The sequence below is a fragment of the Rhea pennata genome, chromosome 6 (genome assembly GCF_028389875.1).
Source record: "Rhea pennata isolate bPtePen1 chromosome 6, bPtePen1.pri, whole genome shotgun sequence".
NCBI classification, from domain to species: Eukaryota; Metazoa; Chordata; class Aves; order Rheiformes; family Rheidae; genus Rhea; species Rhea pennata.
This window is the reverse complement of record NC_084668.1, coordinates 32,145,775-32,170,788: the sequence shown is the minus strand read 5'-3', so window position 1 is coordinate 32,170,788 and position 25,014 is coordinate 32,145,775. Positions and strand designations below refer to the sequence as shown.

The 25,014-nt window shown below is 34.3% G+C and overlaps 1 protein-coding gene across 1 annotated transcript in view; it reads left to right on the top strand.

Annotated features, from left to right (window-relative positions):
- Positions 1-25,014, top strand: part of DNAH7 (dynein axonemal heavy chain 7) — a 114,747-nt gene that overhangs the window by 73,388 nt on the left and 16,345 nt on the right. The window contains exons 43-53 of the mRNA XM_062579422.1: positions 1,674-2,020; positions 3,366-3,546; positions 4,856-5,041; positions 7,110-7,273; positions 10,676-10,830; positions 11,754-11,944; positions 15,164-15,297; positions 16,043-16,378; positions 19,852-19,978; positions 21,234-21,428; positions 23,021-23,110. Of these exons, the coding sequence (XP_062435406.1) occupies positions 1,674-2,020; positions 3,366-3,546; positions 4,856-5,041; positions 7,110-7,273; positions 10,676-10,830; positions 11,754-11,944; positions 15,164-15,297; positions 16,043-16,378; positions 19,852-19,978; positions 21,234-21,428; positions 23,021-23,110 (2,106 nt within the window). The remainder of the gene's footprint in view (positions 1-1,673; positions 2,021-3,365; positions 3,547-4,855; positions 5,042-7,109; positions 7,274-10,675; positions 10,831-11,753; positions 11,945-15,163; positions 15,298-16,042; positions 16,379-19,851; positions 19,979-21,233; positions 21,429-23,020; positions 23,111-25,014) is intronic.

Here is a 25,014-nt window from a genome sequence, read left to right as displayed (position 1 = left end):
CATCCCACCATTCATCAAGGATTGGAAAAAGTGTAATTTCAGGTGTTACTTTGCTATTGACGTCTAAGTTTTGTAGGAGTATATGTATAAAGTCACTAAAATATAGACCTATAAAGGACCTCATGAAATTATCTAGTGCATCACTGTCTCAAGGCAGGGTCAGCTATACATGCGTCATTCCTGACAGACATTTGTCTGATGTTCTTAATAACTTCTTATTGCTGTGTCCTGCACGTGTAATCTGTTTCACTTTACACTTTTGTCATTAGGAAGACTTTTCTTGTGCTTACCATTAATCTTCCTCATTATAATTTAACCTTTTTCTTTCTCCTCACTGTGGACATGGACAACAGATGATTCTTTTCTTCGTTGTCTTTTATGCAGTTAAAGATTGTATCATTCATCTTACCACCTTCAATATTCTGTTCTTTAAGCAAAGTCATCTACTCATAGCTCACATTTTTGAGACATAGATGCAAAGAGCATTAACATTTTGACTCTGTATATGTCACTTGCTGATGTATCTCCCTATCCACCAAGAACTTAGCCAACACTTCCCATGTTTTTTCTTAAAATTACTGTAGTTGCAGAATTTTTCTTGTTACATTTAATATTGCTTGTTAATTGCAGCTCAGTTTGTATTTAGCATTTATGGTAGCCTCTTACTCTGCTTTACAACCTCAATCTACATTGGGTTAATTGTTTCCTGGAGTAGTTAACTTTATTTGATTGTTTTTTTTTCTTTTACACTTCTCTCTGGAGGTCCTGTCATTTGGTTTTCTGACTGCCTCATTGAAATTCACTGGTCTTATTTATCTGCTCTCCCTCTTTACTTGAATATTTTGCTGGGTTGCTGTTGTTATTTTTTAAGAAAGGTTGTAGCTCCAGCAGCATTGTTTCACAGTTCCATTGAAATGATTCTCTTTTTATTTTATCCAGTCAAGACCATTTCTCTGCATTTTTATGCCATAAATGGACATTCCCAGAATTCAAAAGATACCTCTTTTTATCCAGAGTGCCAAGGTCCTAAGTCTCAAAGAAATCATGGGCAAGCTGGCAAAATCTAACACCAGTTGCAAGATAAACATGAGAATCTAGAAATCCTTAAATGTATTGGAGAAAAAATATGTGAGCATTCTCTGAGAACAGCTCTTGGAATATTCTAGTTTCCATGTAGAAGTATTATTTGGAAAGAGTGATTTTTTGAAAGATTTTGAACTGAAGAGCAGCACATCACACTGGAACATCTAAATTTCACAATGGAGGTGCAATGCCTACGATTAAGGAACAGAAAACGTCCTACTAAAAATAAATTACAGATAAGACTTTTTTTCCTTCCAAGCTGATTGTTGACTAGATATCAAGGGTTTGGTTTTTACTCAGATGTCAGTGTTAGTTTAACTTGCATAGCGCCTTAAGAAAGGACTGGAAAGAATGGAAAAATTGAGATATAAGTATTTTGGAAAAAATGAGATATGTGTGGACTAGGCAGGCTTTAGCTATGAATCAAAGATCATAGTGTACTTAAATTTGTAAGGAATGAGAGTAGTAAATGTGCTTGGAAAAATATTATCTTGACATAAAAAGAAGGATTTTTTTCTATTCTAATAGAAAAATTAATCCAAAACTATACTCAGAACTCTAAGGGTATTTTTTTGTTTGCTTGTTTCAAGGATATTACAGTGGTTAAGTCCATGAAGAGTCCCCCTGCTGGTGTCAAGCTTGTAATGGAAGCTATATGCATCCTTAAAGGCATCAAAGCAGATAAAATTCCAGATCCAACAGGTTCTGGAAAAAAATTGGAGGATTTCTGGGGTCCGGCTAAGAGACTTCTGGGTGACATAAGATTTCTTCAGTCTCTTCATGAATATGACAAAGATAACATTCCCCCAGCTTACATGGCTATCATAAGAAAACAGTATCTTACAAATCCTGAATTTGTACCAGAGAAGATTCGAAATGCTTCTACGGCAGCAGAGGGTCTATGCAAGTGGGTCATAGCCATGGAGTTTTATGATACGTACGTACATATTTTTTTAAAAAAAAGTTAAAATAAATTTGAGTAGAAATTGGTTTATCATAATACCAAAAGAGATTTAAAATTACTTCTTAGGAGTCTGAAATGTGCAGATAAACAGTCATAAGATTGCTATAGGACAGCTTATGTTAAGGTGTAGAGCCTGATTTTCAATTCTGGATTTTTCTGACAAGGTGTGGGAGCAATATTAAACTCTATTCAATAAGCAAAAAAAGTTAGCTTGCTACCTAGAATATTGACAGAGGCACTATTGATATGTCGTTAAGTTTCTGACAATCACATCAAGCCTCAAGGATGTTTTTTGTTACGCATAGTATTTGACCCGTGGAAAAACCTGTGCTTATTTTTGATGACATTTTCCTTTTGAAACATCTGGAATCCACATTTAACCACAAATGGGCACTGGGTGCCTAAGATTAACTTACAATTTGAAATTTGAGTCATGCTAAGAGGACATACCTTCATATCAGAGTATTTTGTTAGTTGACTAAAAACATTAGTAAATATATGCTTGGTAGAGTTTTGAATTTGAGAATGACTTTAAACATTATAAATATCATTGTCAGAGAGAAAACTAACTAAAAATACGGATTTCAAAAGGAGTATGCAACTTAGGGAGATTCATCAATTACAAAGCTAATACCTGTGAAATCATAGCATCATAAAGATTGGAAGGGACCTCTGGAGATCATCTAGTCCAACCCTCAAACGAGTGGCCCATAAGGGGATCAAACCCATGACCTTGGCATTATTAGCACCAGGCTCTAACCAACTGAGCTATTGAGTATAGGAACATCCTAGCATGTTTTCTTGTCTATTTTTAAAGAAAGATAAATGGAAAATGTTTTCAGTTAAATGTTAGCCTAATTTTTTAAAAATGTTAACCTAATTACATTTTATGTTTTTATATATACATATACACAGTTGCCTATTTGCATGTGTACAGTTACTGTGAGTGTAATGTAACAAATTTGTGTATTTTTAAAGGTGCTAATCCATAATAAATTTTAAACTGATAAAATTGGTGACACAGTTTGGAAGCCTAATGACCCGAACTTATGCAGTAACCCCTTTCATTTTTAATTATTACCTGTTATTATGGAAAATATTGCAGAAACTGCTTAAATAAGTCAGTCCCAGCATATAATCAGGTAATGAAATAAATATCAATTGTCTTCAGATATTATCAGATTATGGAACAACATGTTGCATTATCTGTGACTTGTTGAGATTTCCCTTTATCTTTCCTATGTTAACTTTTTTAATAGTAACTATGGACTGAGGGTGTATCTTTCTGATATTTACTATATTCTTTGCATTTATTTAGAGTGACAAAAAATGTTGCGCCCAAAAAGCTGAAATTGAATCAAGCTGAAGGAAAATTAAAGATTGCTATGGACGGTCTAAGAAAGAAACAGGCAGCACTGAAGGAGGTTCAGGACAAATTGGCTGTTCTCCAGCAGACGCTAGAATCCAAGAAACAGGAGAAGGCTGACTTGGAAAATCAGGTATATGGTGCAAAAGATGGGTATAGTTGATTTTCAGAAAAACATATTTAAAACCTACTATTTTGTCAAATGGTATTTTTCCATTTGACTTTCAGTATGGCCAGTTGTTATAGGAGTCCTGCTTCTGGATTACAACTGTTTTATTTCACTGTAATGATACCGAAGTTATGAATGAACAAAGTATGGTTTTACAGTAATAAAAAAAATGTAGATGCTGTGGGTTTTCCCTTGATAGGTGGGGATACTATGGGGGTGCTATTCTATCTGCTTTGTTGTGTGGTGATAAATTTTCAGTGAGTGTTCTAACATTTTGAGTCATCATTAACTTGCAAGTGACTATATTTAAGGTTTTCAAAGTTTATATAAGCCTTATGAGGCTTCAGTGTTGCTAATGCACTTGTGAGAATGTTTTTGGTAAACTCTGTTTCTGTCTGCTAAATAGCTATTATGCATGTAGAAAGCAGCAACATTTAGAAGACAGTACGTTTTTTCTTGTAAGATTTCCAGTACATCTTGAGGTTTTGCTACAAAAAGAGTAGACTGTAAAATGAGTCCTTAATTCCTTAAGGAATTATTACAGATCTGGATACCGTTAAATTTTTTTTTTTCCAGATTAGAAACATATTTGAAAAGAGTGCTTGATTTAAAAAGTACCACAACAACAGAAATGCAGACTGTGTATTCACACAAATGTTTTTTGCAGCAAAAAGCATACCTACTTTCATGAAACCGTAACCTCTTTAAGGAGTTTTTAGTCTTTGCCTTATGACCTGAGATCATTTCTTTGACTGTTAGTATTTTTCATATTATGTACCAAGCTATTTTGAATTGCGTGTTTTATACTGATCATCTTATTTTGTTTGGATGAAAACATAGCTTTAGAATTTCATGGACTTTACTGTCCATGACACACAGATTTTACACAGATTATTTTCTTTCTTCAGACATAATCAAAAGATGTTTTCTTTTTATTTGGTGAATTTATATAAGAAAACAGATGCACAGGAAAATAATTTTTGAATGCTTTTAATATTTGTAAAATGTCATGAAAGTAATCATATAATATAATGGAGGAAATTCTTCCCTGTGAGAATGACAGAGCACTGGCACAGGTTGCCCAGAGAGGTTGTGGAGTCTCCTTCTCTGGAGATATTCAAGGCCTGCCTGGATGCAACCCTGTCTAACATGCTCTAGGTGACCCTGCTTGAGCAGAGGGGTCAGACTAGATGATCTCCAGAGGTCCCTTCCAACCCTGCTGATTCTGTGATTCTGTGATTCTGTGATAATCAGCAATATTGTTTTTCCCGAGGTTGACTTATGCAGCAAAAAACTACAGCGAGCAGAACAATTGATTGGAGGCCTTGGGGGTGAGAAAACTCGCTGGAATGAGACTGCTTTGGAGCTGGGAAGGCAGTACATCAATTTGACTGGAGATATTCTTATTTCATCAGGAATTGTAGCTTACCTAGGAGCCTTTACATCCAGCTATAGACAAGTAATTTGTAGAGTAATTTTGTCTCCCATATTTTGTAATAATCTAAATGCTATTTGTTTTTCTTCTGTTGTAAAGTTTTTATTTTTTAAATTATATTTTAACAGAATTCATAAATATAACTGAAATTGTACTTCAGGATTTTGAGTTTTATTTGTAAGCATCCTGGAGTAAATTTTTCCTTCATATTGCTGAGAAGTACTTATTACTGTGCAAAGAATATAGTCCTTTGGTTGCTTTTCTTTTCTCTAAAGTAATTGCCATGGCTTTATACCTCTTGGCTCTGCTTGAACCTATTCTATTCAATGGCTAAATTCTCCTTAACTTCAAATGAAACAGACTTGGTGTTTATTTCTGCAGCAACACAATTAAACAAGTTTTGAAAGTGCAGTAATTTGGTGTAAAAAGAGACAAAAAATACAGTAGCCTAGTATCATAGCAAGTTTGTACCTGTAGCTCTCCATGAAATAAATGGAAATTCTGTGTAGAAAAGAATTTTAAACTGACAGCTCAACTTTGGGATGTCAAAATCAGCTTCACTTACAAAGCTTTTTAAACAAGAAAAATTCCCTTGAATTCAGCTGGAGAAATGAACGTCCATTTCTTTTGTAAAACTGATCTAGGTTTCATAAATTGCTGAAAATTAGGAGAGATAAAATCTTATATGCCTTATCTGAACATAAAATTTAGTTGTAATCCTTATTCCAAGTTTCCCTTCAATGTTCTTCCTTTGTCCATTTTTCATCAGAAAATTCTGTACTGTTTTTTCAAACTGATGTTTTATTCATCATGTCCATATTTTGATGTTAATATTTTAAAGCTTTTTAATGTGAGCATTACCCTTAAGCCAACAGTTGTTACTATTCATGGTTACGTAATTTTGAGGGAGTGTTCTCTTTCATGCGTATAATTTGCATTTAAAGTAACTCCTGCGTTGTGTCTGGGTACATGGTGAAACATGTTAAACAATGCTGAACTATGTTTCTGGCAAGTGTAGATATAGGTGCAGATGATATCTGTAGGAGACAGAAATATTTGCATACTGATTCATTAAAACTATCTACAATTTTGTTTCATCTGGAAAGTTTAGTGTGAGGTTTTCATTCTTTGTACATAGTTTTTTTCTATTTAACTGTAGCTGTGGATTACTGCGTGGTAATTCTTAATCTCATGATTGTGCTAACACGTAATGGCTGGGTACGTCTTTAGGAATTGTTGGATGGCATAATTGGTTTTGTGAACTTCTTCATTTCTTATGCCCTAGTGCTTATTTTCCTCTAGTTTAGCCCCCCCCCCCCCCCAAAAAAAAAAAGTTATCTTTGGACTATTAATCTTGTTTATACAAATTGGTGAATCCTGTACAGGAATGTCTTTAGCCCTAGGGCCATTTCCTTTCATGCTGCATTTCTGATTTTTGATGCTTGAGGCTTTGATAACTAGTTTTTAGTTTAGAATACGACAACATACTTCTTTTACCTTATGCATAGTTTTCATAAAAGCTTATGCCTTTCTTGTGAACAGACTATTTGTATACATTTTTCTTTTTTAGAAAGAGTGTTCCATGTGGAATGTGCTATTCGAATGTGTCTATCTTCATTTTAGAATGCATCTTGCACACATGTAGAGATGTAGTAGTTTACACACCTGTATTGAATTAGCATGATACAGAGAATAGTGAAAAGCAACTTAAGACTATTGAGCTGTTATGTTTGACTAAGTCCTGACAAGTGCTCATTTTGAATGACTTGTAAGTTGAATATGATGATTTTATTTTTTTATTAGAATGTGTATTCTACGCTCATTTTAGAGTATAGAAGAATAATAATGATAAGATAAATACTCATACTAAGGATGTAAACAAATAAGCTGTTTTCATATATAGAAATCACATACAAAAACACTTTTAGAAACATTTTTAGACTTTATACATAATCATGAGTGCCTCTGAACATAAAATGAACTTATATGTAGCATTTGGTATAGGAGGAAGTTGAAAAATAGATTTTTGATTGTTTTGAAAATTTTGCGTATAGACAGAACTTGAGTTAATATTTATTATCTTCTTACCTAGATGCAAACTAAAGAATGGGCATTGCTATGTAAAACAAAAGACATTCCTTGTTCTGATGATTTTTCTTTAACAAATACCTTGGGAGAACCTGTGAAAATCAGAGCTTGGAATATTGCTGGATTACCATCTGACACGTTTTCTATTGATAATGGCATCATTACCTCGTAAGTAAAAAAAAAAAATTCACAATAAATCATTTTTATTAAATATCTTATGTTCAGTAATATGTTCAGTTACTACTTCTGTAGATGGAGTTTTCGACTTTACAGACAGTTTAACAACCAGAGTTATAAAATGGGAAAGGGCTGTTGTTTTTCAATTTCTAAGAAATAATAATAATTCATTTTAACTTTTTAGTATGAAGTTTTTGGGTATGTGAATTCACTCTCCTGCTTTTTTACTCTGATGGGTTGCTATAATGATACCACTTTTTTTCAAGAACAAGCTACAGAGTGGATTACTGTTCAGTTTAAGGAATCCCAAAATGCTTTGTCCATGCTTTAGACATTCTCTAGCTAAGCATCAACAACCCTCCCCCCCCCCCCCCCAAAAAAAAAAAAATTCCGTATCTATCTATCTATCTATCTAAATCTCTATCTATTAATTAACCCTGAGGGAAATATATAAATCATATATGTATAAAATCTCCTATGTTGGATTGAGTAACAGGGAACTTACAGGAGAAATATCAAGTGATAAATTCTGTGTTCTGCTGCTTGGCCTTATCACTATTTTAAAGTCATGAGCAGTTAAAGAAGCAGGGGAATACAGTTTTGAATACTATTCTGGTAAGTATAATCAATAGATATGGAAGTATAATCCTCCTTTAAAAAGTTAAAGCTCTCTGATTTGAAAGAATTAGGCTGGAATCAGTCACTACCAAGAGGTGCTTATGCAAAGCTACTGAAGGTTATTTTGCTAATCTTTCTGTGAAAGTCATATATTTTCGCTGAGATGCTACTGGAGATGTTACAGACAACATCTTGGTCACTTGCCTATAAATAGTTTCCCAGATACTTATTTTGCTAACTAGTAGAATATTTTAACATCCAGGCTTGCAACTACATCTTTAGTATTTAAAACCCTGACACACAGTACTAAAAAAAGGCCTATGTACATCTTTCACTGAAGGCAGTAAGGGAGGTACAGAAACTTAGAACAGATATGGCTCTTCCACATCCGTATGATAGCTTTTGATACTGGATGAAGGGTAAATGAGTATATCCCTACTGACAACTCGGAGTCTGTTTTCTTCAAGGTCCCATCCCCCTAACTGTCAATGCTTCATGCAGACTAGCTATTCCCAGGATCTTCCTGAACAAAAGCCGACAGAGCTGTGGTGTTTGAGTTAGCAGAGGGAGCTCTTTAATAGGCAGTATGAATGAGACTGTACAAAGTTGTCGTCTTATCCAACAGCCCAGCCCTTAAAGAATTTAAAGCTAGAATGCTTCAGGCCCAAATAATTTTGAAATTTGAAATCACTTTCAAAACTTAAACCCCTAAACTTGTGCTATGTTGCTTTCACAATCTTTATTATTAGTCCAAAGGACCTTGGGTGCCTGTGCTCCCTGTCTCTGCATATATTCCTTCTAAGGGATCACATTTATTTAGGCACAAGATTATGCATAATTTCAGAGTACAAACAGTTATGCTTGATTAATATACATAGGTGGTATGTAGCTAGGACTAACATGCTACTAAGCTGAACATCAGTATGTTCGTAACTGCATCATGAGCATTTGATGAGTTCATGCTAGGCAGAAGGCTGGTACAGAAGTGAGGACATGTTGACCTCCATTGCTTCTTGGAAAAGACTTGCAAACAAGACCACTCTCTACCTTTTTATTTCAGAGTTCCTAAGTTTTCATTCTGTCTGTTTTGTGTTCAGTTTGATATCTGTCTCTTTAGTTACTCTTCCCAACTCAGTAACTTCCCTTTAATTTTTGTTTTTTTGCTTTTTATATATTACATACTTTCCGTTTATCTAGCCTCTCATAACTTCTAGAAAAAAACCTGTTTTTCAATAAGGATAATCCGGAGTCATACAGTTGTGCCTTACAGAACTGAGCCTAGGTCACAGACGGCTGAACCCTTGGATTAGGGGTTACATGCACATTACTGTGTATTATATGTATAAATAGACATTACAACTACAATTAGTCTTTAGTAATAGGTTTGTGGAGTAGAGATTGTAATAGAGATTATAAAGAGGTTTTCTCTCCTTAAACTGTGCTTTATGTATTTTCAAATTACCGTTTTGAAAGAAGATTGAAGTTTATAATGTGTTGCACAGTTTTGCCTGCTAGCATTATTTTGCCTGCCAGAATTATTGAAACTATTAAGTCTGTAAGAACCTAGATTGCATTGGACTTGGTTTGTCTAAATGTTATCTTTTCCAAGTTATACTGTAACTGTAAGTACTGGCAACGTATTTTTTTTAATTTAAGGCTCACTTTCTACTGACAGTTTATGGAAACCTTTCATAAAACAAACATCTTTCTAAGAAAAGTCGATCTGAAAATTGGACAAAAGCGAAACTTTTTTTTTCCTTAATTGCGAATACATTTCATCTTAGTATTTCTAAGTGAAACAAGAATGGAGATGCAGACACATTTCAAGTTTTATTTGTGAACTTAAAAATAAAAAACAGATTTTTTCAAGAGACGTGTTAATTTTTTAAAATTTACTAACGATAAATAATTTACTAATGTCATTGTGTATAAAGTGACTTGTAATAAGATAAAGAAATAATACATTTTACACTGACTCTGGAAGGAAAAAAAGTATTGTTTTTCGTAGAATAGTAGATTACACTGGCTGCCTTAAACATTTAGGATTGGATCATTCCCTTGATCCAAAGTTTTAGAGCTAAATTCATTTTGCAATTCTCACATCTACCTGCTTAGAAGATTTGTTTTTAAGTGATTACTGTTTTAATTGTAACTGACACATTAAAATGTGTCACTAGTCGTGGATATCATGATAATGTAACTATGTATCATACAAAAATACTGCAAAAAATCTGAGTAGTAGTTTTTAATTTCGATGAAAATAAAATTCCAAAGTTCTATGTGTCTGTTGCTGCTTAAAAGCAGGGATTAAAAGGGGTTAAAAACCAGATGCCTCAAAATCTGCTTAAGTATTTTCCTTATACAAACTGTAAAATCTGTCTTTAGTATAAAATTCCATTAATTCACTAGAAAATGCAAGTTATGTGTATTTCTGACTGTATTATAGCTGCTCAAATTTTATAGATTTAAAGAACAATCTTTTATTTTGAAATTGTAAAATGAAATTAGATTAAATTTAGTAGGAAGTGAAAAGTATTATTCTGAGTACTTTCTTTGAAAGAGTAATGTCGTATTTTGTAAACAACCTTAAGAGTCCTATGACTCCTAGTAAATACATCAGCGTTTTTACTCCATGATAAATATACTGGGATTTTGTATTTAGTTGACTTTGTTTTAGTGCCAAAAGGAAATGATTCACTTTACTACTTTTTAGGTATACATTTGAAGAACTTATATTTCAGTTTTGAAAGTTTATAATCATTTATTCCCCTACAGTAATGCAAGAAGATGGCCTCTGATGATAGATCCTCAGTGTCAAGCAAATAAGTGGATAAAGAATATGGAAAAAGCCAATAGTTTGCATATAATCAAACTTAGTGACCCTGAATTTGTAAGAACACTGGAAAATTGCATTCAGTTTGGCACTCCTGGTGAGTTATTAAATAATGGAAACGTAAATTACAGAAGAACCTGGAGAGGGCATAATTAACTAAAAAATGCTGAAGCTCCAGTGAGTGTCAAATGTTCTCAGAACTGAGGAAAACAGACGATTGTTTCTTTCTTTTCCAGTCAGATTAGAACTGTAGTTGAAGCCCTAACCCCAGGTTATAAAATACTTCATAGCACAATCTAATTGTAATCTTTAGTTTAATTTGTATCTTTTAATTGCTGTTGGAGATTTGCCATTTCTTTATTTTTGTGTTATAAATTATTTTATTTCTAAACAGTAATGCTATTTTTGTTTGGCTTTTCAATATTTGTATAAATTATGAGACTGCTAGACTGTGATTATATAATGATTCTTGTATTCAGTACAGTAGTCTTTTGGCAAGTCTTGTACTACTCTCAAACATAAATAAGTTAATAAAGTATGTAATTACAATTGCATTTATTTTTCAATGCATAGCTGGAATTCAAGTAAAGAAATGGATTAGTTATTCTCCATTATTTTTGTCATAATTTTGAAAATCTCATAGGCTTACTGTGAAAATAGAAATATTTCTCAGGCCCCCAAAATGATTTCTGAGGCATATGTCATTTAATTTGCTGTCAGGTCCTTTGTAAAGAAAATGGTAGCTTAAAATTGCTGTTCTATATCCATATTAATAGTGGCATCATTTTAGTTGCTTGGTTGCAACTTGGTATGGTATTAAAAATGGATTTAAAGGTACATTTCTCTGATTCATTTTTCAAAGAATTGAATACTCTAAGAAACATTAACCTTATTTCTAGGTATTTGTAGATTGGCATTCGTATTGTATGTACATCATAAGTACATATTATACATACATGCAAATAACTATGTAAAACAAGCACAGAGAAAATCATACTGAATCTTACTGTTGTATTCAAGTGCTACTGGAAAATGTTGGAGAAGAACTGGATCCTATCCTGGAGCCACTTCTGCTCAAACAGACTTTTAAGCAGTCAGGTAGTATATGCATTCGCCTCGGAGACTCCACAATTGAGTATGCTCCTGACTTCCGCTTTTATGTTACAACTAAGCTGAGAAATCCACATTATCTTCCTGAAACATCTGTTAAGGTGAGAATTCTGAAAATGAATGTGCAACTTTGCTTTAATTTTAAAATGATTCCTTGGCTCAACCAGAGAAGAGTTTCTGACATTTCCCTGCCAATACTGTTCTCTTTTTGACGCAGCTGAAATAGTGTCATCTAGAAGTGCTGATGTTTTCAAGTCAAATATTTCACCTTGCAGTACTGTCATCTATTTGTACTGAGATATTTAAAACTTTTTTTAATTTTAATGCCCTTCCCAGTCTATATCTGCTGATGCTATTTAGTCACGTTATAGTAAAAATATTAAGAATTAATATAGTTACCTCACAAGCAAACTCTACATTAGGTTTTTAGATTGAAGATTTTCATCTGTGATATAGGTAAGGATAAGAGTTTGAACAATTCCTGACATTGTGCCCTGTTTATTATGGACAGAATACAGATTTCCAGATCTGTGTATCTGACAGCTATAGCCATTCTTGTATTTCTATGTTAGGGACAAGAAAAGGTGTTCCCTGCTTTAAAGAATAAAACTAGTGTGTTACTCTTCTTGTTCAGGAGATCTATTCATTATTGCTTTTAAAGGATTGTTTCTAGAAAAATATTGCAAATTTACACTTTGGTTAAACATAGCCTATACTGAAACACAGAATCTTGAAATCTAAAATTTATCTGTAAACTAATATTTTCAGCAAAATGGAACAGTAAGTTAAGTTTCAACTGTTAAGGAGGACTGATGCAGGAAAAATGGACAAAAAGTTAGTGAAAGGGAGTAACTTCTGTTCACTTCAATACAGACCACATCATGTAGACATTGATCTTTATCAAAGATGGTAACTACTTGCGCGCTCAGAAAAAAAGGTGAAATACGAAAGGCAGAAAGTATCCAAAAGATTTACTTTCAGAATACACATACATTTAAAAGCTAAATTAAATTTTTTCTTAAGAAAAGATTTCTGTTTAACAGACAATTGAAATCTAGTTGCCAGTCAACACTCAGTACAGGCTTTTTTCGCAGAATGTGAAGTTTCTAAAGATGCATCTTCTCTAGCTGGGTTCCATGCAGTCAGACATAAGTTGTTAATTGCTCTAATGAGGAGTGGTTGCTTTGTGCCCTTATTGAGTATACTGCTAGCTACCCCACAGCTGAGCTGACTAAGGTAGCTTAGATACTGGGAGCAGAAAGCAGAAAAGTACTGTTTAAATAATATAGTCTGAAGCTAGTAGCAACATCATTTGGTGATTTTGCCATTAAGATTATTCAAGAGCTAGCTAATGAAATGAGTCCAGAGAGAATGGTTGTTAATATGGTTATCATATTTCACAGAAAAAGATTTTAGTGAATTGCTATGTCACTTATGTAGTGAAATCCAGGAAGAGACATAGATTATGCATTTACAGTTATGAGCCATTTGGAGTAGCTTTGCTCCATTTCTAGAAGATTATTAATCAGAAATACCTTATGAAACCAGTAAAAAAATCAGATAATCTTCAGCAATGCTGGGGAAAAATCAACTTACTCATGTTCATTTAAAAAGAAAAAAATCATTTGACCCCTCAAGGAATAAAGTGAAACATAGACTCTAATAGCAGTTTGCACTTAGACCTCAGAGATTCAAATGTCTGAACCAGCCAAGTTTTCAGATTGTGGCAGCTTCAATTGAAAGTTAACGAATAAAGCTATTTGTAGCTAACTTTGTGCCCTGAGGAAGGGAGATGGAGCCTCGGGAAAACCCTTATATAGTTTTGAAACATTAGATCCCTTTTATATTTCCTGTTAGACTACCAGGTCTAAAGTTGCTAAAGAAAACTGGGAAGAATTCAGCCCTGATGATTATGAAGATTTTACTGATTCTTAGTCTCAGATATAACTGGAATTCCTCTCAGAATTCCTGAGTGATGTGTGATGAGTGATGATGAACAGTGTGATGTGCTATTGTGCATCAAAATCCTGTACTTCTAAAATTCGTTCAGAACAGGCTTACTATGATATTAGAATATTCCTCCTCATACCTTTCAAAGCAAAATTAATTAAGAAACTCTACAAATACATGGACAACTGTCAGATATTAACAGTGGAAGAATCAGATCAAGACGAACTCAGTTTGCAGATACTCTGTATTCTAACTGATCACTGATCAAAATTAATTTCATTTGAAAAGCAAGTCAATGGTCATCTGTATACCCTGAAACCCCCCAAATCTCTAATCTCTATTACTTAGTCAACTTGTTAAAATTAATATTTTTTCAGTTACAAACTACATTCATTGAATTATTTTCTAGCCTTTGCAGGCAATTTCTTCCTTTATTTGTGTAAAATACTGTATATTTCTGTCACTTGCTCAGCCAGACCTTGTGGCTTTTTCTGGATCTGTTGCACATGTTATGTCATAGCATGGCAATTATTTTAAACATAAAAGCCTTTTTTCAGTCACTGTTAGTTTCTTATGAAAAAAAGAGAACACGATGCTGTCCTAATTTTAGTTGAATATAAATATGATAATAATAACAGCATAAATTGCATGTGACCAAGGCTGTTAAAGGGACAAAATGTATGTAGCAGAGGCAATAATAGCTTGAAGTATAACTTCACCATGTATATTATCACTTATTTTATGAGAACAGCAGAAGTTTTCTAGGTGAGAAGTTTCCATATACCGTTAATACGTGATCTATCTGATCTATAGCTATATTTTTCCAAAGTATTGTGTCAGCATCCCATTTTCAGTATATGCAACAACTCTGGAAAGCAAGCAATATTCAAGTTTATTTACAAATTCTGTACATTATGTTGAATCTTTTTTTCATAAAAATGTTTTACTGCTTCCATTGTGAAGGCTATTTGATGTAGGCATCAAATACCTTCAGGTACCATCAAATGGAAAGGTCCATCTTATATGTAAAATTACTCCTTCATGTTTATGGACTAATTACTCAAAGCATTGATACTACATATAGATTTTTAAATTAATTTTGAGGAACAGACCTCTATGAATTCTTGTCACAGCTCTATTTCAAAGAGTTTTTTAACATTATATAGTTAATTTTTTGGGATAATCTTGGAATTAGCTTTCCAGTGCACGGCCTTAAACCCTCACCTGCAACTCATTTGTCTCAAATTTTGGTTGACGTTTTACACGTTTTAATGATATTATACAATCCTCCCCATCTTGCAAATGAAGAAACATTTTAATTGATTCTTGTCACAATTGTGTTATCTTTCAAAACATATTTCTTCTGCCAGGTAACATTACTGAATTTCATGATAACTTCAGAAGGAATGCAAGATCAGCTTCTTGGAATTGTAGTTGCAAGAGAAAGGCCAGATCTTGAAGAAGAAAAACAGGCTCTCATCTTTCAAGGGGCTGAGAATAAAAGGTATCAAAATAACTCCTCTTGCTAGGCATAGAGATTGCAGTTTAAGGAAATTTAAATCATAGGAAATATATCTAATACATCTATTTGCTTTGGAGAATATAGTGTGTATCGCATTTAACAAGAAATTCAAGACTTACTTTTGAGAACCCAATCTTAGGCATCTATACAGGCTAATAATGGCTGATTTTGGATGCATGCTCCTACTTATATTACTACTGTTTATGGCTTTTTTCCTTTGACCTGATTTGTTATTTCTGGAACTATTAGAAAACACTAAAGAGCTCAATTTGGGGCTTATGTAATTGCAAAATCTAACTCTTGGTCCTGTCACCTGCTTTTATGTATCCCTTTCATAATGTTGTTGTCATATGACTTGCTGTCTTCACAAGTTTTGATTCGAGACTAATGGATGTGGTTTTTAAATGTCTTCATTTTGTACCAGATTTGCACTGACTATATATGCAAAGGGCATCTTTCCCCACAGGATAAACCGTGAAATGTGCAGTATTAGAAGTAGTGTGGCGCTTTCTCCCTTTGCATTTAGATGAACACTGTCCCTCTTCAGCGTAATGCCTGAAATTGGCTCAATTTTTCAAAAATTTAAATTTTAAGAAGAAGTAGTTTTATTATGGAAGTTTCATACCATGAATAGAATTTACACATGTTCTGTATTATTTTCATTTATAGACACTAGCAGAAAACATCTGTAATGTTCAAATGTGAAAAATCTTGTGTATTCCTTTAGGCAGCTAAAAGAAATAGAAGACAAGATTTTAGAAGTTCTTTCAGCTTCAGAAGGAAATATTTTGGAGGATGAAACTGCTATTAAGATATTGTCTTCTTCCAAAGCTCTGGCTAATGAGATTTCTGAAAAGCAAGCTGTAGCTGAAGAGACAGAGAAGAAAATTGATGCTACTCGTATGGGCTATCGTCCTATTGCTGTCCATTCGTCTATCTTGTTCTTTTCTATTGCTGATCTAGCCAACATTGAGCCTATGTACCAGTATTCACTGATGTGGTTTATTAACCTTTTTGTCATGTCTATAGATAATTCACAGAAATCTGAAGTTTTACAAACAAGGTAAGAATGATAATTCTCCATTTGCACTTAATGATATTTATTGTTTACTGGCATGTGTCCTAAGTGTGTTGTCTCAGGCTTTGCATTTTGAAATGTTCCTTCTGTATGTGTATCTGCCAGATATCTTACTGGAAAGTTATCTATTCCTAGAAACAAAATGATAAAATATATTACAAGTGCAATATATTCCACTATTTCTCTTTAGCTATTGCTACCTCAAGTCCTGCGTGAAATTACAAAATACAACGTAGATAAAAATGGTCCAGTCCTTATGATTTATGTGTTGCATTTCATCTAGTGACTTTGTATGTCAGAATAGCACGCAAGATACTTTTTCTCACAGCTAGTTCCATTTCAAGTGTGATAGTAGGAAGTCTTGTGACACGGGCTCTTGACTGCAATTATAAATGGCAAGGCAGTATTTTTTATTCAAACATTTTTTTTGGATTCAGTTCATTACTGTCTTGTAATTAGGGAGTTCTGCCCTCTTCCAGCTTGTTCATGAGAACAGGAGGAACTGTGCAATCATTAATGATCTTGTTTGCTCAATTATTAGTAAAAGCAAGCCCTAAATCAGTTTTATATGTGATGGACTTCACTGTTGTGATCATATTAGGATTATTCAAAACATACTCTGGAAGTAAATCAGCTACAAAAAGATTGTTTAAAGAGAATCTAAAACACTCAGGGTGTTTTTCCCTTTGACCTGAGGGTCAGGGGATGGGGCCGAACTCTTTTCAGTAGTGCCATGTGACAGGACAAGAGGCAGCAGGCACAAACTGAAACACAGGAAATTCCACCCGAGTATGAGGAAAAACTTCTTTACTATGAGAGTGACAGAGCACTGGAACAGGTTGGCTAAAGAGGTTGTGGAGTCTCCATCTCTGGAGATATTCAAAACCCACCTGGATGCAACCCTGTCTAACATGCTCTAGGTGACCCTGCCTGAGCAGGGAGGTTGGACTAGATGATCTCCAGAGGTTCATTTCAACCTCAGCCATTCTGTCTGTAATTCTGTCTGTCTGTAATTTTTCAGTGCTCTATAACATCAGCTAATAACCTCTACTTTAATGGCTTATTTGATTTTCACATCTGTGGCTAAAATGACAGAGCTTTGCCTTGGAATGAGAGCTCATGGGTAAGCATCAGAGACCAGACCAATCAGAGTGACATTGTGGTAGGTGTGCGCTATAGTTGCCTGCTCAAGGAGACAACATAAGTGAAGCTACTTTTAGGCAGCTGAAGGAGGCCTAATGAATGCAGGTCTTTGTACTCAGGGGGAATTTTAACCATTGAGTATCTGCCAGCATTTTCTACAGTAGGGCTGGGCATATGCAACCCAGGAAAGTTCTGGAGAGTGTTGTTGACAATTTGACAGGAGGAGGCATTCTGATGGACTTGTTACTCATGAGGGAGTTGGAATCCCTTGATATTTATCTGTCTGCATTTACAAAATTGTCAGCCTCTGTTCAAATCTACCCTGTGTTGCTAGAGCTGACACTTAACGCTGTGTTTTGCACAGTTCTTTGTAAAATTACTGTGAAGGCTAAGGCAAGTTCTTACTGCTTGTCTACAACTACCTTATCGTAGGAAGTGTATAGAGAAGACAGATTCCGTCCAAAGCTGCATGGTTGCAAGATAAGAGGCAAAAACCACAAGTTGAAACACAGGAGATTTTGATTAGATAAAAAGAAAGCTTTTTCACCACAAAGGTGATGAAATACTGGAACAGCTCACCCAGAGTGGTTATAGATCTCCATTGCTGGTGATGTTCATAACTTGTCATTGCCCTGAGCAGCCTGATCTAGTTCAACCTGTAGGAAATGGAAGAGATTTCTGGAGGCAGTCTAGTCCCAAGCTAAATTATTTTGTGATTTCATGATTCATGTAAGTGTCAAATATTCAGAAATTAGTTGAAGACTAAACAATAAAGAAACCAGTAGAATTGAAAGGCCAGCTTGACTATTTTCTGTATCTTCAATTAAGTGAATTCAGTGTTTAGTTTTACTTCACTGTAAACCCATTTAAAAACTATTTTGTTGCCTAAATTGAGTTCAATGTGAAGTTTCACTTGAGATTCGCTTACAACCTGGGAATATTGAAATAGCTTTATTGTCAAGTTTCCTTTCTCTCTGAAGAAGGATTTATTTTATGATTTTTATTAGGCAACTAGAGGGCTGCACAAGCAGTCATAATGTAAGAGTATCTTGTGGTGTTAACTGATTTTAGGATCACAACCTTGTTTTAAGGGGCTCAATCTGTTTTGCAAGGAACTGCAAAAAAATACATTTGGTTCGGGTACTTTTCTCCACTCTTGCAAGGAGTTATTGCTGAACTAGCAGCAAAAGATCAGGTATTTTTGATCATGTTTTCCTCTCACTTAATAGTTGAAACTTAGAATTTGACACTTATTAATGGCCTGATTCAGCAAAGTACTTAAATATTTGCTTGTGTTAAAATTAATTTTATGAGGTTACTCATCCAAATAAAGTTAAGCATATGAACATGCAAGTGTTTACCCGCTTGCATGCTCATCCAATGAACAGACGATGGGAGAGAAACTTCTTACCCAATCTTTATATAGAAAATTAATCTAGTTAATATTATTGCTGAATTGTCTGTTACTGCTCATGTTTTATTTAAGTACAAGTAAGTTGTAGTACATAGGTAGCACTTGTTAGCTGAATGGAAGAAAACAAAAATAGATGGAAACACCAGGCTGGAAAGGAGGCACATATTGTTCAACAGAGCTCTTTTTCAATCTCGATCTTCTGTCAAAATCCTTTCTCACTTTAAGTAGGTCACATTTAGATTTCTGAATTATCACCATGTCTGACCTGGAAGAGTACCCTCAGAGTAAGCTCCCTGCCAGGACAGGTGACCTAGGCAGTTGGGAAAAAGCTGTTGGACCCCTCCACATCTTTGTTACTATCTTGCAAGAAGTGTTTGAAGTAATGCTGCAAATTCAAACACTGCATATCTAGCCCTCTGGATTTTTCCATTATTTTGTCTAGACAGAAATACTTAATTTTAAATCTTACTTAGTAAGGCAAAACTTTCTTAGTGGAAATACTGATAATAAATCACAATGTTTTTATTATATTTGTATTATACTACAGTAAGGGAAATACTCTGTAGAATAGGAAACATATTTCAGATAACAATTAAAGAGGAGCTGTTTTAGTCTTATTATTTATATTCTTAGTGAATTTTAAGACTATTGGATCATTGCTCTTTTCAGCTCCCCCCCAAAGTGGAAATTTAGACCTCCCCATTTCCTCTAGAAATCATTTGTTACCAAAATGTAATTTTAGTTAAGTGGTAAAAGTGGTACATGCATTTAGTGATTGTTTGGAGTAATTGACCAGAACATTTATTAGAATGAGGGAGATTTAAAATAGTTTGTAATAGATTTCCTAAGTATACAAACTTTAGAGTGGTATTAATATGAGTTTGTATTTCGACAATTCTAGGTTGAAGATTCTCAAGGATCATTTTACATATTCACTTTACGTCAATGTCTGTCGCTCACTCTTTGAAAAGGACAAGCTGCTCTTCTCTTTTTGTCTAACTGTGAATCTCCTGAAATATGAAAGATTGGTCAGTAATAAAGTTTGGTTTAGTCAGTAATTGGTCAGTAGTTTGCGGTTTGGTGTGATATACATTTCATGGCATATACAAGCTATCACTAATAAGAACGTATAGGATAAGAAAAATAAACTTTATATATAATTATTATTATATACTTTAAGCCATAATTCTGCTGTGCTTAATTTTCTTTTTAACAAACAGTTATAAGCAATGAAAAAGATTCTCTAGAATAAACTAAATACAGATATGCAATAAACAGGACTGGCAAAACAAAACTAGATGATGATAATAGGCTTTTTAAACACTGCTTAAGCCAAAACTCAGCCTATGTTATTCTTACAGTCAATATTTTGCAAAATTTTACTATAATGTAGTCTGAGACCTGAGACCTTATCAAAGTGAAATGTAAATATTGAATTAAGAAACTACTCATCTTTTCTACTTATGGTGGTTAAAAATGTTTATTTCTACATAGAATTACTCCAGATCAAACACTTGTATCAACTGCTTTTTAGTAATTCCTTACAAGGATGGTTTTTTTTAATTGATAGTGAAATATACTCATTTAACCATATCTATTGTCTATAGAACAATATTTCTAGTTGTACTGGGATTGTTTCTGTCAGATTTAACATATATTGGCATTCTTGAAATCTTTGTATTGGGGAATACATAGAAATGAATACCTTGAAGAGTTGACAGTAATAGTCATTGGATACTCTAGTCCCCCGTTTTCAGGGACTTGGATTTACAAATGAAAGAAATTTAGAGATAAAGTAGCATTGAGAAACAAATGAAACATGTAATGGGCTGATACTTGTTTTTCATAGCTAGACCTGAATTATGGGAAAAGTTTACAAGATGTGCAGTTTCCTGAAATATTTTTGTATTTGTTTCCGTCAACATTTTGGGAAATGAGGAATGAGTTTAACATGTAAATGTTTATCTAAAAATCTAGTCCACTAAAATTATTCATTCCTTAAGTTAGGAATGAGGCTGAATCTTAAAATTCACTCCTGTCTCTGTTCATATCCATAAACTCATGTTTAACTGAAAACCACATACTAAATATTTTGAAATTTTAATATAGAAACTTTTTCAACAAATATAAGAAATATAAGAATATATTCTTATATAAGATATAAGAATTTGGATAAATGTATTGGTTTCCTACAAAATGCAGTAAAACAGTTAGTGTTTTTTTTTTTTTTTAATTTATTTATTTATTTTTATTTAGTCCTGAGAGTGGTGTCTTTCATTGTAGATTAATGAGAGTGAGTGGAAATTTCTGTTGACTGGTGGGATTGGTTTGGACAATCCCTTCTCCAATCCATGCACCTGGCTTCCTCCAAAATCATGGGATGAAATTTGCCGACTAGAAGATTTGCCATGCTTCAAAAACTTTCGTAAGGATTTTATGCAACTGAAGGGTGGATGGAAATTGGTATACGACAGCTTGGTATGTTAACATTCCTGATAAACTAATTAACACGAACGAAATATTTATGCAGAGAATATGTGAATTCTATGTGAATGCAGTGGAACGTTCCAAAATGCCAGTTAAAGGGTCTTAGGCAAGACTTCTTTCAAAAGTACTGTTTTTTCACACCAGTGTAGTTTATCCCCCATTAATACATAACCAGAAGTTTTTCTTCTTCTGTTAGCAATATGCAAATCTAACTGAAGGGCATTTTGGTAATAGGTAGGTAGAGGTGAGAGTGGGTATGTGTGAAAGAGGGCATGAAATGTTCAGTGTTATTAGAGTCACTTTGTCATGAGAAACCATAAACTGAAAATAAATTTCTGAATATTTTTCATACAAGTTGAGATGCATTTTATCCTCCCAATGCAGTAGCTCAGGTTGCACCCAAAAAAAGGGGAGATCTCAGTTCAACTTCCTGATTCAAGAATTCCCTGCATTTTATCTAAAATTGTATCTCACACCTTGCAGAAGGAACTGAAACTTAGTTCTTCCCTAGCTGACTGATTTAATCTCAAAGCTACTAATCTCTCTTCTCATGAAGAAATAAAGATTTTTCTACACAGTGGCATAACTCAGTAGTCTTACATGCAACCTTTACTCCTCAGGGTTTCCTAATTGGCTCACTCCCAACAAGCTTGCAAACTTTTAGCTAGACTGTTTGACAGTGAATATTGATGGCATTCTGAGATATCTACTTTCCTCACATACTCACAGAAAAACAATACAGCATTCTGGAGTCCAGTCTGAAATTAAGTACCTAGAAGCTGGGGGAGGCAGGTGCCAGGCCTCATGTCCTCAGGAGAACATATGCCCCATTGTACTTTGATTTGCTAAATCAAAACTGCTCAGAATACAAGTTCAGCAGGTCTGTCTACATACATCTGAGTAAAACTTTTTACAAGCAAGTCTAAGCAGCTCACTGGGGAACTGTTATACCCCTTTCCAGAAAGATATGGACAACTGTTGCTGTACTCCAATCTAATAAGAAATTAACTTATGGTCTATCCAACCATAAGTTGCTGTTCCCAACTGGTAATTGGGGTAGTAACAGCCAAATTATTCATAGGCCATTTACAAGCTAAGTTTCCCAGTGCATTTTTTTGACTTTCCAATTCTTGTTTTCCTGCACTCATTTGTCCCTTTTACAAGTCTTATGTGATTGTACCATTTCAGATGCATTCTAACTCATTATCATGTCTTGTAATATTAAGGACTGCCATCAAAATTCAACTTCAACACAAAAAGAGGGAGGCAAAGTGCATTTTCAAGTTTCTTCCATCTCATCCCTCTTTTACTTGCTTCCTAAAGAAAAAAGGTTTTGGGGTTTTATCTTTAAACACATCTGCAAATGGCTTCAACTTCTCATTTGCTTCCTAGTTAAAGGTATTTAAAGTGTTTTTTTGTGGAGGTGGGGTGGGGGGAGAAGTGGGAGGGAGAGGCTGAGCATGTAAACACAGTTCCTGCGAACTGAAAAAAAAATATGGATTGATGTGTTGAGTTAAAAGATGATTTACCCTAAGTAATTCACAAATGCTTTAAATAAAGCTAAAATATATATACGCTTTTAGGATCCTCAACATGAGGATTTTCCTGCAGAGTGGCAAAAGCTGGGAGAATTCCAGAGGATGCTTGTCATTCGTTGTCTCAGACCTGACAAAGTAAGTACAAAACTTCTGTATTACCCTAAATTTTACTGCCTGCCTTAGAAACCAAATCAATTTGTAAGTATGCATTTTATCTGTTACCTGTTGCCATTTTACAATAGTCTGTATGTTACTGAAAAAAATTAGATTAAAAAGCAAGTTCGAACGTTACAAACACTATCAGAAGAATACTGCACATTTTTAAGGCGGCATTTTAAAGGACTTTAACTATGATTACTTCAGGTATACTATTATCTAATATTATTTCAAGAATTATTATTTTTTTCAAATGGAAGGGTAGGCCTTTAGCTTTTATCAGATGATATCAGTGTACACACAAAAATCCTCAGAGCACTTCCTCTTTAAGACTGTCTTACAATCCTTGTAACTTTCCTTTTTCAGTACAGCTGCTATTTATGTATTTTTTTTCCCATGGATGTTACTATCTATGGTAAATGATGACTGATCCAGGAAGATAATTTAATGGTAAGCAAGAGTGTAGATAATGTTGTTACTAAGTACTTATTTTGCAGGTACCCAAACCCTTCTATTGAAAGTGTTTTGAAGCAGAACTGGTGTGATTTGAGCCTGTCTAGTTCTTATGCTTGAACACAGTATAGATCACAATAGGGGCTTATCGTTACAAATCTTTATTTAGGAGGAAAAAGTCAACCTACTAAAAACCAGAAATACTTTGCTTAGACATTTTCATATATTCATAGTTCAGTGGGACTACTATTAGTCCACACTAGCCTTAATGACAAAGCATACCATGAAAGGTAGGAGGCGATATAAATAGTTATGCCTTCTGTTACAGGGGGTCTATAAAACTCTTTACTGATTAGCTCCTCAGACAGTTTTTTATATTTATGTTAGTACTCAGATAAAAATATGATTGCTTTGACCATATAAAGAAGAGAAACTTTTAGAGTCAGACTTCACACTTCTGGATTTTTTTTTGACTGGTAGTAAGAACTTTCAGAAGATTGGGCAGGTGAATCAACATGGAAAGCTATAGGCATCTGTGATATATACTGATGTTTGGAGACAATGTTATCCACAAGACGCTTCCTAGTTGTGGCAACTTCTTCTTCAAAGGAGTTGATTATGCTTCTGCCAGTTTTACACTTAAAGCAAAGCAAAAAATCAAGACTGTCAGTTGAACAGTGTAACTGTGGAGTTCAAATATATGCTAAACTCAGATCCTCAAAAACCCTCTGATCCTGCCTGTAGTCCTGCTTTAGAGATCTATCTGCTCCTGGACAGCAATACTGCAATCTGAATGATGCATAGCAGGTTGTCTGTCATATACAAACCCTATTTAATTCAGAAGGTCTTCCACCTACCTTGCTGGTAGGGTTCTGTACCAGGCCTGTGAGCAGGCAAATGCCTACTGTACTTTCTCTTTTAAAATAAATTGTGAACCCATTCTTTTTCCGTTTTAAACCTAATCAGAGAGGGAGACTTTGGTTTGATTTCCTTCTGTGTGAAGAGGCTTGATTTCACTTCTCAGAAAAATGCATTAGGATATGGGTACTCCAAGATAGCAGCGTGTTCTGTATTAGTCCTAGTCATCTAAGCTATTGGCATTCTTGGGTCAGAAAAGGGGAAGCTGCCATTTCTCTTAATCCTGTACCTAAAAAAATAAAGGAATATTTTTAGCTCAGACCCCTTTTATCTTAGAACACTGAATCACCTCACTGATCAGATACAGTGAGTAAACTGTCACCTTCCTGTTCTGTTCACCTTTTGAGACGTTATACTGTTCTCCCTATGGTATGTGGTTCCATTTATAGATATTTAGTCTGTTGTACAGGGAACTTTGTTAATCTTGACATCCAATGAGATAGGTTTTTCTGCCTGAGCATCATCAGCAAGATAAAGACTCCATTTGTACAGAGCTACTCAGGAGGTAAGAT